The sequence below is a fragment of the Oncorhynchus gorbuscha genome, linkage group LG05 (assembly GCF_021184085.1).
Source record: "Oncorhynchus gorbuscha isolate QuinsamMale2020 ecotype Even-year linkage group LG05, OgorEven_v1.0, whole genome shotgun sequence".
Classification (NCBI taxonomy): Eukaryota; Metazoa; Chordata; class Actinopteri; order Salmoniformes; family Salmonidae; genus Oncorhynchus; species Oncorhynchus gorbuscha.
The window spans coordinates 45,538,815-45,552,432 of record NC_060177.1 but is presented as its reverse complement, the minus strand read 5'-3'; the positions used below and the strand labels follow the sequence as shown (position 1 = coordinate 45,552,432).

General features: G+C 43.0%; 1 protein-coding gene across 1 annotated transcript; it reads left to right on the top strand.

Annotated features, from left to right (window-relative positions):
* The first annotated feature begins 1,658 nt into the window (after positions 1-1,658).
* On the top strand, positions 1,659-11,827 carry LOC124035966 (mothers against decapentaplegic homolog 4-like). The gene is made up of 11 exons (XM_046349963.1): positions 1,659-1,878; positions 4,712-5,195; positions 5,517-5,691; positions 5,775-5,804; positions 5,927-6,142; positions 6,531-6,659; positions 6,938-6,988; positions 7,095-7,278; positions 8,466-8,634; positions 9,894-10,032; positions 10,375-11,827. Exons 2-11 carry the CDS (start codon positions 4,956-4,958, stop codon positions 10,584-10,586), a joined length of 1,545 nt encoding a protein of 514 aa, XP_046205919.1. The 5' UTR covers positions 1,659-1,878; positions 4,712-4,955; the 3' UTR covers positions 10,587-11,827.
* Positions 11,828-13,618: the final 1,791 nt, after the last annotated feature.

Here is a 13,618-nt window from a genome sequence, read left to right as displayed (position 1 = left end):
AAGATGGCATTTGATATCACAAAGTATGCTGTATTTCCATTTCTCCTGGATTGCCATTTCTCATTTAGTTAGCCCCAACCCACCCCACCCCACCCCAGAAATGCAAATCAGTTGTCAAATCAGTTTACAGAGAAAATACATTAAATCAAATGAAACTGTATTAGTCACATGCGCCGATGACAACAGGTTCAGGCAGACCTTACAGTGAAATGCTTACTTACGAGCCCCTAACCAGCAATGCAGTAAAAAAAAGAGAATAATAATAAGAAATAAAAGTAACAAGTAATTAAAGAGCAGCAGTAAAATAACAATAGCGAGACTATATACAAGGGGGTACCGGTACAGAGTCAATGTGCGAGGGCACCGGTTAGTCGAGGTCATTTTTATTTATTTATTTTAATTTTAAGTTCACCAGTCCCTCCTGCAGCAAAGCAATCCCACACCATGATAATGCCACTCCCGTGCTTCACGACTGGAATGGTGTTCTTTGGCTTGCAAGCCTACCCCTTTTTCCTCCAAACATTACGATGGTGATTATGGCCAAACAGTTATATTTTTGTTTCATCAGACCAGAGGACATTTCTCCAAAAGTATGATCTTGTGTGCAGTTGCAAACCGTAGTCTGGCTTTTTTATGGTGGTTTTGGAGCAATGGCTTCTTCCTTGATGAGCTGCCTTTCAGGTTATGTCGATATAGGACTCGTTTTACTGTGGATATAGATACTTTTGTACCTGTTTCCTCCAGCATCTTCACAAGGTCCTTTGCTGTTGTTCTGGGATTGATTTGCACTTTTCGCAAAAAAAGTACATTCATCTCTAGGAGACAGAACACGTCTCCTTCCTGAGCAGTATGACGTCTGCGTGGTCCAATGGTGTTTATACTTGCGTACTATTGTTTGTACAGATGAATGTGATACCTTCAGGCGTTTGGAAATTGCTACCAAGGATGAACCAGACTTGTGGAGGTCTCCATTTTTTTTCTGAGGTCTTGGCGGATTTCTTTTGATTTTGAAGTTAGGTCTTGAAATACATCCACAGGTACACCAATTGATTCAAATTATGTCAATTAGCTCATCAGAAGCTTCTAAAGCCATTATATAATTTTCTGGAATTTTCCAAGCTGTAAAAGCACAGTCAACTTAGTATATGTAAACTTCTGACCCACTGCAATTGTGATAGTGAATTAATTATAAGTTAAATAATCTGTCTGTAAACAATTATTGGAAACATTGCTTGTGTCTTGCACAAAGTAGATGTCCTAACCGACTTTCCAAAACTACATTTTGTCAATAAGACATTTGTGGAGTGGTTGAAAAACGAGTTTTAATGACTCCAACCAAAGTGTATGAAAACGTATCACTTCAACTGTAGATGTAGGTAGAGTTATTAAATTGATTATGCATAGATGATAACAACAGAGAGTAGCAGCGGTGTAAAAGAGGAGAGGGGGGGCATAGACGTATGTATGTGTCTAAAATGTCCCAGATAATATACAAATCATGTTAAATAGTAGCAAGCTCTATCAAGTACTGTTGAAAGTCTATTTGATCTGTGGGTATATGACGACACCTAGTGTTCGTAAGGTTGATTTCTCCCTAACCTTATTTTTTATCTTCCCCTGGCTGTTCACTGTTTGTTGTGAGTGCTATATTACATAATGTTGCCCATGCGCAAAAGCGCCATGTTGGAGGAAATTGCTGGGAACGAGAAGCGCTGATACAAATCCGTGTTTTGTTATCCAATTTATCTGATGTTTATCTACGTTTATTTTGAAATTCAAATGATTTCCCTATGTTATTTTAAATAATCGAACAAAGAAGCACGGACGATCAGCACACTTCGAGCGCAAATGCAAGAGCAGAAATACCGCGTTTGCAGGGTATGTGGATGAGGCCGAGACGGGAGGCTAGCGTAGTTTGGGAAGCTAGTGCATGCAGCCTGCCTGCCTGCCTGCCAGCTAGCCAGCGAAATAGCTTAATTGACGGTCTTAAACAGCATTTGATTATTATCAGGCAAAATAACAGTGGATAGTTAGCTAACGTTAGCTAGTAGCAACAATAGCATCCTGTGACCGACTACCAGATAATGTTTTATTATTGTGCATTGGGTTACTTTAGTTACCGTAACTAGCTACTGTTGAAGTAGCTGACTAAACTCCACTCCGTGGCAGTTGATCAGAAGCATCCTTCACCGTGGAGTTTAGTCCGCTAATTTAGCTGTAATGTTAGACGTGATTTGACCCAAGTCGGCCACAATAGTAGTTTTGACCTATGTGATGCTAGACACAATAAGGATTAGTCACTGGAATTTGTAGTTGCCTTCAAAATACGTTCCCTCCATTTGAAGGTGATGCAAGTGGATACAAATAGTGGCATCGTTACACATTTGATCTAGATAATGTTAAACAAGTTTGAAATGTTCCCATATAAATTGAACAAAAGATAATTACATCATTTGACTTAGAAAAACGAATGTTGAAATCACACTGTGGCTATATTGGACATCAGAATTCCCTTACAAAAAAGATTGCACTTAGAGTATGAGTATACTCCGAGTATGTTGCAAATACTGCATCATAAATATAAAATAAAAAAATAATGCAGTAATTTGGATGTGTAACTGCAGTTACAGTTCAGTATAACTGCAATTACTGAGTCCAAAATACCACTGTCGGCTGCTGTTACTGCACTTTTACTGCAGTTTCAAAACTGCCATCTTTTTTGTAAGGGTTGAATTGGGGGCATACTTATATTTCACTGTACAGTACATTTTAATGACCAAAGACATGACATTTCTACCTTTTTAGATTTTGTGGCATAGAGAAAGTTGACATATCAGACAAGAGGAAGTGATATAAATAATAATCTGAGCAAATGATAATGTTTTGGGATTTTCACCCTCCAAACATCATTTCCTAAAGATCTTAGTGATGAAATGCCTATGTATGTTATGTTGTAAATGTGAACATGAATTAATGCCCCCATTTCTGATTACTCTTGTGTTTCTTGAGATGTCCTCATTGTGGTTTTACAGACGTGTTTAATACGTTTTATGTACACACCTTTTATTAGAATATTTATGAAATGCACATTGTTATATTTGGTAGCACTTTTTTTTCCTCTCGACTCGAACCTCATTCGATGCATTGGAACAGATGTGTGTGGAGCTATGTCTACATAAGGGTGCACATTTTAAACTCACAAAAGCTCTGAGGAAGGCCCTCGAGTCCGATAGTATCACTGCTCTTTAATAAGCTTTACCTATCGAGAGCGGTGTGTGGGGTTCTTCTTTTTTCTTATGCGATATTGGTCAAATACACTGAACAAAAATCTAAATGCAACATGCAAGAATTTAAAAGATGTTACTGAGTTACAGTTCAGATAAGGAAATCAGTCAATTGAAATAAATTCATTAGGCCCTGGGAATACAGATCTGTTGGTCACAAATACCCCAAATACATTTTTTTAAAGGTAGGGGTGTGGACACACTTTAAAAAAAAGTCAGTATCTGGTGTGACCACTCCTCTAATGGCAGCACGAAGTTGCTGGATATTGGCAGGAACTGGAACACGCTGTTGTACACGTCAGTTCAGACCATCCCAAACATGCTCAATGAGTTATATGTCTGGTGAGTATGCAGGCAATGGAAGAACTGGGACATTTTCAGCATCTTTGAATTGTGTACAGATCCTTGTGACATGGGGGCGTGCATTATCATCCCAAAACATGAGGTGATGGCGGCAGATGAATGGCATGACAATGGGCCTCAGGATCTCGTCACTATCTCTGTGCATTCAAATTGCAATCGATTAATATGCAATTGTATTCGTTGTCCTTAGCTTATGCCTGCCAATACCATAACCCCACCACCATGGGGCACTCTTATTCACAACGTTGGCGTCAGCAAACCGCTCGCCCACATGACTCGATACACGCTGCCTGCCATTTGCTCGGTACAGTTGAAGCCGGGATTAATCTGTCAAGAACACACTTCACCAGGGTGCCAGTGGCTATCTAAAGTGTTTGCCCACTGAACAAGTTACGACGCCAAACTGCAGTTAGGTCAAGCCCCTGGTGAGGACACTGAGCACACAGATGAGCTTCCCTGAGATGGTTTCTGACAGTTTGTGCAGAAATTCTTCAGTTGTGCAAACCCACAGTTTCATCAGCTGTCTGGGTGGCTGGTCTCAGACAATCCCGCATGTGAAGAAGCCGGACTTGGGGGTCATGAGCTGGCGAGGTTACACGTGGTCTGCGGTTGTGAGGCCTATTGGATGTACTGCCAAATTCTCTAAAAATATATTATATTATATATATTCCTGAATTCAGCATGCCAATTGCGCGCTCCCTCAATTGGAGAGATCTGTGGCATTGTGTTGTCAGAAAACTGCACATTTTAGACTGGCCTTTTATTGTCCCCAGCACAAGGTACACCTGTGTAATGACCATTCTGTTTAATCTGCTTCTTGATATGCCACACCTGTTAGGTGGCTGGATTATCTTGGCAAAGGAGAAAAGCTCACTAACAGGGATGTAACCAAATGTGTGTTCAAAATTTGAGAGAAATAAGCTTTTTGTGCATATGGAACGTTTCTGGGATCTTTTATTTCAGCTCATGTAAAGTGTTGGTTTCATGTTGCGTTAATATTTTTGTTCAGTGTATGTACAGTGCCGTAATAACCCACTCTTGTCCTCTTTTTCCCTTAATCCTAGCCCTTGAAGCGGTGGGTTTTGGGGGCACAGCAAGTGTGACTATCCATTTAATTTTGTTCTGGGATGACTTGGACAACTAGACAACCAGAGTGACAGTGGATGGAGGGGAAACAAACACCCTCTCATATCGAAATCTTTCTTATGCGTTGCTCCACACTATAAACAAGACAAAACAGCAACATTTATAGTTTGAACAAATTTATTTATTGCTTATACGGAGTAGTATACTCTAGTGGTCCTCAGGATGTCTATCACCAACATGCCTACGAGTAACGACGCTTGCCTGAGCATTGTACACAGCTTGATGTGTCATAGGCAAGGGGCAGAGAGTGAGACCTTTGCCAAGCGAGCAATAGAAAGTCTAGTGAAAAAGCTGAAGGAGAAGAAGGATGAACTGGACTCCCTTATCACAGCCATCACCACCAATGGAGCTCACCCCAGCAAGTGTGTCACCATCCAGCGGACTCTGGATGGCCGCCTGCAGGTAGGGAGTACACCACTATCTGGGGATCAAGGGTGTATTTACTAGTGCACACCGAAGCAAAACATGTAACAGAAAATGTTTTGCAACCAAAACGATCCTTTGTCATTGTTCAAGTTAGTCCCGTTTGCTTCTTTGGTTCTTAGTGAACCTAGTGAATACACCCCTGGGATAAGCGGCAAAGGTTAAAATGGCAAGATGAGATGGCATGAGTGGGGATCTTGTAAAGGTGAAAAGTATAGGGTATGAGACCTGTTAGCACTTTTGGGTGAAGAAGAATGTATTTATTTAGTTAAATCAATGGGTTTAATCTTATGTTCTCAGGTAGCAGGGCGTAAAGGGTTCCCCCACGTGATCTACACTCGGTTGTGGAGATGGCCTGATCTGCATAAAAATGAACTGAAGCATGTCAAATACTGCCAGTTTGCGTTTGACCTGAAGTGTGACAACGTCTGCGTGAACCCCTACCACTATGACCGGGTGGTGTCTCCGGGTATTGGTGAGTGCACTGATGCCTCTTGGGGTTAGTTTATTTTTTACTGTTTAACTCTTTTGAGTGATCTTTTTCATTTTATTTCACAGACCTATCAAGCTTGACTCTTACCAGCACAGGTAAGTTACCGGTACCTCCGTTTTGATAGTTGTATACTTTTTCAACAGAATTATCTTCCGTTAATGTATGTTTTGTTTGTTGTTGACTTCTATCATGACTGCTGCTCTCTATGTGCTCTTAGCTACCAGCCTGGGACTGATGGTTAAAGATGAGTACGACTTTGACGGCCAGCCCCAGCTGCCCCCCATGGACGGGGGTCACTCCCTCCAAACCATCCAGCATCCTCCCTCCAGCCGAGTTGGGCCCCCCACGGAGCCCTTCAGCACCGCTGGCCTGCTGCCCCTCGCTGATGCCCGCACCACCTCCGCCTTCCCCAGCATCTCTGTTGGATCTGGAAGTGAGGGCCTACTCCACCACCCTATCCACTTTATCTCCCCTAATTTTATGGCTCTTTGTATCCTCCTCACCCAAATCATTAGAGGTCATAAGCAAGGTTTGGGTGGTATATTTGGCTACAGCTTATCTACTTGTGGCTTGTTGACAGAAGAGGACAACACCCCTAAATTAGTCATCTCACAGTAATGTCAAACTCATTCTGCAATGTAATGGCTTAGGAAAAGGAACCTATTATGTTGCCCACCTGTGGTCACTTTCTCTTTTCCCGCTCATTGGCTATTATTTACACCCCGACTGTCCCAGACCCTCTTTGAAATGTATCGCAGCTTATTTACTAGCTGTATGAACAGTGTCGAAGTGTGGCTCTCCCTACAATTCTCATCTGGAAGAATCCACCTGTGCCCTTACAGATGCCACCTCCACCTGGACGAGAAACAGCAGCTTCATGCCCAACATGCCTCACCATCAGAATGGGCACCTGCAACACCACCCACCCATGCCTCATCCAGGGCACTACTGTGAGTCCATGCCACCATCAAGATTACTCTCTGTAGTAGTAGAACATGCATTTCAGCTCAGTTGGTAGAGCATGGCGCTTGTAACGCCAGGGTAGTGGGTTCGATCCCCGGGACCACCCATACATAGAATGTATGCACACATGACTGTAAGTCGCTTTGGATAAAAGCGTCTGCTAAAAAATGGCATATATAGAACATATAATGCCCGCAACTCAGAACTGGGTAGAAGGAGTTACGTTCCAAGATTTAACATTGCTGCTTTCATGTCACCTTCGTAGGGCCTGTGCACAACGAGCATGGCTTCCAGCCCCCCATATCCAACCATCCAGGTAAGTGAAGTACAACACCTATATTCACCCGACAAGATGTTCAGAGTGTCATAAGTGGGTCTGGAGAGGACTGAGTTTGGGGTGTTGTTGCTGCGGTCTGTTGCAGCGCCCGATTACTGGTGCTCCACCGCTTACTTTGAGATGGACGTGCAGGTGGGCGAGACCTTCAAGGTGCCCTCCACTTGTCCTGTCGTGACCGTGGATGGCTACGTGGACCCTTCGGGTGGAGACCGCTTCTGTCTGGGCCAGCTGAGCAACGTGCACCGGACAGAGGCCATTGAAAGAGCCAGGTACGGTGTCCCAGCCTACTTTACCCCCCCTTACCGTTTATCCTCTTCAGTCGGCCCTCTACTTTTTCGAACATTCTGTTAAAAATCGCGCAACATTTCAGCGCCCTGCTACTCATGCCAGGAATATAGTATATGCATATGATTAGTATGTGTGGATAGAAAACACTCAGACGTTTATAAAACTGGTTAAATCACGGCTGTGACTTTAATAGAACGTGCGTTTCATTGAAAAGTGCAGGAAAATCTGATCACTGAAAGTGGAAAAATATATCCATCCGCCGCTTCAACCCATTGTTATGGGCGAACGACATTAAATAGGGCTGAGGTTGCAGTACCTACAGCTTCCACACGATGTCAACAGTCTTGTCATTTGCCTAGGATTTGTTTCTTGGTCAAACGAACAAGAGACAGCCCATTTCTTCCGGTCTCCGACCGGATATTTTGGTTGAGAAATACACGGACAGTATTTCAAGACGGTCCCCTATAGAAAACACTTCGTCTCGTGATTAATTTGATCGCTTATTAACGTTTACTAATACCTAAAGTTGCATTACAAAAGTATTTCGAAGTGTTTTGTGAAAGTTTATCGTCGACTTTTTGAATTTTAAAAAATGACGTTACGTTATGAAACGCTATTTTTTTCCGTTTATCACACAGTCTTCATAGATCGATATCTAGGCTATATATGGACCAATTTAATCGGAAAAAAGACCCAATAGTGATTATGGGACATCTAGGAGTGCCAACAAAGAAGATGGTCAAAGGTAATGAATGTTTTATATTTTATTTGTGCGGTTTGTGTAGCGCCGACTATGCTAATTATTTTGTTTATGTCCCCTGCGGGTCTTTTGGGGTGTTACATGCTATCAGATAATAGCTTCTCATGCTTTCACCGAAAAGCATTTTAAAAATCTGACTTGTTGCCTGGATTCACAACGAGTGTAGCTTTAATTCAATACCCTGCATGTGTATTTTAATGAACGTTTGAGTTTTAACTAATACTATTAGCATTTAGCGTAGCGCATTTGCATTTCCAGAGCTCTAGATGGGACGCCTGCGTGCCAGGTAGGAGCAAGAGGTTAACTATGATGAGCTTCTAGCTCTGAATGGAGGTGAATTCATGACATTGCCAGAAGAGTATTTGGTCACCCCACTGATAATAAATGCAGTTTTTTTTTCACTTCAAGGCTCCACATCGGGAAGGGGATCCAGCTGGAGTGCAAAGGTGAAGGGGACGTGTGGGTTCGTTGCCATAGCGACCACGCAGTGTTTGTGCAGAGCTACTACCTGGACAGGGAAGCCGGCCGTGCCCCCGGCGACGCCGTGCACAAGATCTACCCCAGCGCCTACATCAAGGGAGGTCCCAACTCCTCTGTTTGCTTAGCTTTACCAATGTGTTCATTGTGTTGTTATCCACCCCCGGGTGTCCAAGCTGTGAATTGCATGTAGCTGGTAGTAAATGTACACTACATGACCAAAAGCTCGATTATCTCATTCCAAAATCATTGGTATTAATATGGAGTTGGTCCCCCTTTGCTGCTATAACAGCCTCCACTTTTCTGGGAAGGCTTTCCACTAATGTTGGAACATTGCTGCGCTTCCTTCAATTCAGTCACAAGAGCATTAGTGAGGTCAGGCACTGATGTTGGGTGATTATGCCTGGCTTGCAGTCGGCGTTCCAATTCATCCCAAAGGTGTTAGATGGGGTTGAGGTCAGGGCTCTGCAGGCCAGTCACGTTCTTCCACACCGATCTCAACAAACCATTTCTGTATGGACCTCGCTTTGTGCACGGGGGCATTGTCATGCTGAAACAGGAAAGGCCTTCCCCAAACTGTTGCCACAAAGTTGAAGCACAGAATATTCTAGAATGTTATTGTATGCTGTAGCGTTAAGATTTCCCTTCACTGGAACTAAGGGGCCTAGGTCGAACCATGAAAACCAGCCCCATACCATTATTCATCCTCCACCAAACTTTACAGTTTACTATGCATTGGGGCAGGTAGCGTTCTCCTGGCATCCACCAAACCCATATTCATCCGTCGGACTCCCAGATGGTGAAGCATAATTCATCACTCCAGAGAAAGCGTTTTCACTGCTTCTGAGTCCAATGGCAGCGAACTTTACACCACTGCATCGTGCATGGTGATCCTAGGCTTGTGTGCGACTTCTCAGCCATGGAAACCCATTTCATGAAGCTTCCGACTAACAGTTATAGTGCTGATATTGCTTCCAGAGGCAGTTTGAAACTCGGTTGAAACTTGTTGCAACCGAGGACAGACGATTTTTACACGCTATGCTCTTCAGCACTCAGCGCCCACATTCATTGAGCTTGTGTGGCCTACCACTTCTACGGCTGAGCGGTTGTGGTTCAGAGATGTTTCCACTTCACAATAACAGTACTCCCAGTTAATGGGGCAGCTCTACCATGGCAGAAATTTGACGAACTGACTTGTTGGAAAGGTGGCAATGTTTGTCTATGGAGATTGTATGGCTGTGTTCTCGATTTTATACACCTGTCAGCAACGGGTGTGGCTGAAGTAGTCTAATTCACTCATTTGAAGGGGTGTCCACATACACTATATATATGTTGGTTTTTGTTTGTTCCCCTTCCCAGGTGTTTGACCTGCATCAGTGCCACAGGCAAATGCAGCAGCAGGCAGCGACGGCGCAGGCGGCAGCTGCAGCTCAGGCTGCCTCTATTGCTGGGAACATCTCTGGGCCGGGCTCCGTGGGAGGCATCGCTCCCGCCATCAGTAAGCAGCACAACACTTCCCTCCTTTGAGCAACACGCACATACTCCCACAGACAGAACACTTGGCTGCTATTGACTCGCACACAACTTCAAACCTGTTACATCACTCACACCACTTTTCTAATAGATATATACAATGCTCACATAGCCCATTCTAAAGTAATTTACGAATTATCACATCAAAATGCAGCATCGGTCAGTCATTGATGATCCGTAGGAATCCATACCAGTTCTGTAGTTCAGATACTTCATCAGTGTGGATGTATACTGTTGAGACGGAGGGAGGAGGGGAGGATTATCAATGTAATGGAACCCAACTCGGGCTCACTCTCTCCTCACCCAGGCCTTTCGGCAGCAGCTGGCATCGGTGTGGACGACCTGAGGAGACTGTGCATCCTGCGCATGAGCTTTGTCAAGGGCTGGGGTCCCGATTACCCCCGGACGAGTATCAAGGAGACCCCCTGCTGGATTGAGATCCACCTACACCGCGCCCTCCAGCTACTGGACGAGGTGCTGCACACCATGCCCATCGCTGACCCCCAACCCTTGGACTGAACCACCAGACTGACCCCTCCCCTGTGACACTTCAGTATGAGAGAACTTGGAATAAGGCGGGGTAGGGGACAGTAGAGACGCCCTGTTTAGCTATACAAGTAAACAAGGACTTGTTTCTCTCTATAGGTCGTTCCTCTTCTTTTTGCCTTCATATTGTCAAGTAAGTCCAGGTCAGGACAGAGGCTCTGATGAAAAAAGGGGGCTACTCTTCTCAATCGCCCTGGTGCCCTTCACCAGTGATCCCATCTGGGTAACCTATGCAGTGTTTTCCATAAGCACATGGAGTATTCAGCCAAATAGAAAAAGTAGCCAGCCAGGCTCCCCTGGATTTTTTTTTTGCAGAACAAGCTCTATTTTGGTGGTCTCTGATACATTCTAATGCCTTGATTTCATACAAAATACACAGCAAAATGATTGCATACTTTGAGGTTACCTCCCAGATTGGAAAAGTATTTATAATTTAAATGACTGAATTTAAGTATTGTTAGTTGTTTAGGATATCGATCATATGATCAGGACTACTTTCTAAGTAAGAACATAAAACCTCTCAACATTTAACCTGCCTTCTCTTGAGCTTAAAGTATTTTACTGCAAGATATGAATTGCCACAATTGTTTGTTCTTCAGATTATATTTTATTAAAACAGAAAAATGAAGTAAATAGCCCATTTTGTTTTATAAATTTAAGGTTAAATGCCAAATTAAACAAATGTGTTGAGCACTTTTGTCAAATGACAAAATAGGTCTCTAAAATGAACAACACGCTCAATTAAGTTCTGGGTCCATAGGTGTTAAGAGAAGAGAGAGACAAGATAAGTTACTGAAAGAATTTCAACAAGTGTTCAACTATCTTTGTGAATTGCAGTATGTAATTTATAGTAAAACTCAGTTAACCTAATGTCAGCTTGTGACAAGATAAGCTAGTATAGTTTAGATAATCATTGTACCATCTAAACTGCTGTGAAATCTAATTTCCATGACCATAGATATTATTTCAGCTGTTCGAAAACTAATCTTAATGGGAACCATCTTCCACTTCTGAGACCTTTTTTAAATGTATCTTTTTTATAACCCCCCCCCCCCCCTCAGGGAAGATATCTTTTTTTTGTTTTTACAGGTTTTCTTCTACATTTACAGTGCTTTAAGAAAGTATTCAGACCCCTTGACTTTTCCCACATTTTGTTACATTACAGCCTTATTCTAAAATGGATAAAATAAAATAAATCAGCAATCTGCACACAATACCCCATAATGACAAAGCAAAACAGGTTTAGACATTATACCAATTGTATCAAAAAACCTAAATGCATTCACATAAGTATTCAGACTCTTTGCTATGAGACTAGAAATTGAGCTCAGATGCATCTTATTTCCATTGATCATCCTTGAAGTTTGAAAGGCACACACCTGACAGTGCATGTCAGTGCAAAAACCAAGCCATGAGGTCAAAGGAATTGTAGAGCTCAGAGAGGATTGTGTAGGGCGGCAAGCTGAGATCTACTGCTCAGATTTTCTTTTCGCATTAACCTCACACAAACAGTTTTGTAGGAATGAGGTTTGGGCAGTAAGCCTAATATATTATCACAGCATACTGGCTATATGATTGGCCGGCCAATATTGTTAATCAGACCATATTATATTTCAAAACTTGAGCTTTGTTAACAAAATAGATCAGTTGGTTTAGCACTTGTGAGGCACTGTGGAGCATGAATTGAAATAATTGGCTTTTTTATTTTACTGGACTGATGGAACCTGCATCTGATGGTCGTGGTCAAATCATAACGTCAGTGATCTTCAGGTAGAAAAGTCGGAGCTCTAGAAAGATGCCCAAGTTTCCGACTTGGAATTCGGAGTTGGATGACCGTACTGAACGATTTTTCCCAACTGCCTCTCGCTCCCTCTCCTCCGGTGAGACTGACCAGAGAGGGGGACACAGTCTTCCACCTGATGGCGAAACTCGAGTCGCATCGCATCTGCCTCATTCACAAATTCATGTTGTTCCTATGACCAGAGAAAGTAAAATTCCTTCAAATTAAAATCGACACGAGCTGCTAATAATAATAAGACGCAGGGCTATCGATGCTTGGCTACTCATTCATTGCAGCCCGAGCGAAGTACGGAGAAGTGCATTTTGTAAGTGTTGAATAAAAACAGTGACAGTGCTGAATATAAACTTAAACATGAACTCACTCATAAAAACAGCAGCTCTTTGCTGTATTCGTTGACAGTCTCTCTGTGTTCATGGTTTTAAAAGTTATTAAATCTTACGTAGGCTAGTAGCCTATTAAACTTGGCTGTAGCCAGGGTCATGGAAGCTCTGTAGCCACCGTGATTTGAGCTATCTGAATGGGCAGTGCAGTAGGTGCACTCGATTTAGTCACAGATTCGTCAGTCTGCAGAGTAGGCGGTGTGTGTCTCATGGGAACACTTTGCTTACCTGGTGCGCAGGACTTTTGAATCAAGTGCACCTATCTGTGAGCTGCTCTGACAGTGGGTGCTTAAAGATAGAGAGGGAGACATGAGTCACCAGCTTCAGTGATTTTTGCAATTCGTTCCAATCATTGGCAGCAGAGAACTGGAAGGAAAGGCGGCCAAAAGAGGAATTGGCTTTGGGGGGTGACCAGTGAAATACACCTGCTGGAGTGGGTGTTACGGGTGGGTGCTGCTATAGTGACCAGTGTGCTGAGATAAGGCGGGCTTTATAGATGACATGGAGCCAGTGGGTTTGGCGATGAATATGAAGCGAGGGCCAGCCAACGAGAGCAAACAGGTCGCAGTGGTGGGTAGTATATGGGGCTTTGGTGATCATTAAGCAAGGGGCTTTAACATCTTACGGATCCGCCCCTTTTTTCAATTTTCGCCTAAAATTACATTCCAAAATCTAACTGCCTGTAGCTCAGACCTTGAAGCAAGGATATGCATATTTTTAGTACCATTTGAAAGGAAAAACTTTGATGTTTGTGGAAATGTGAAAGGAATATAGGAGAATATAACACAATAGATCTGGGAAGAGATACAAAGAAAAAAACAACC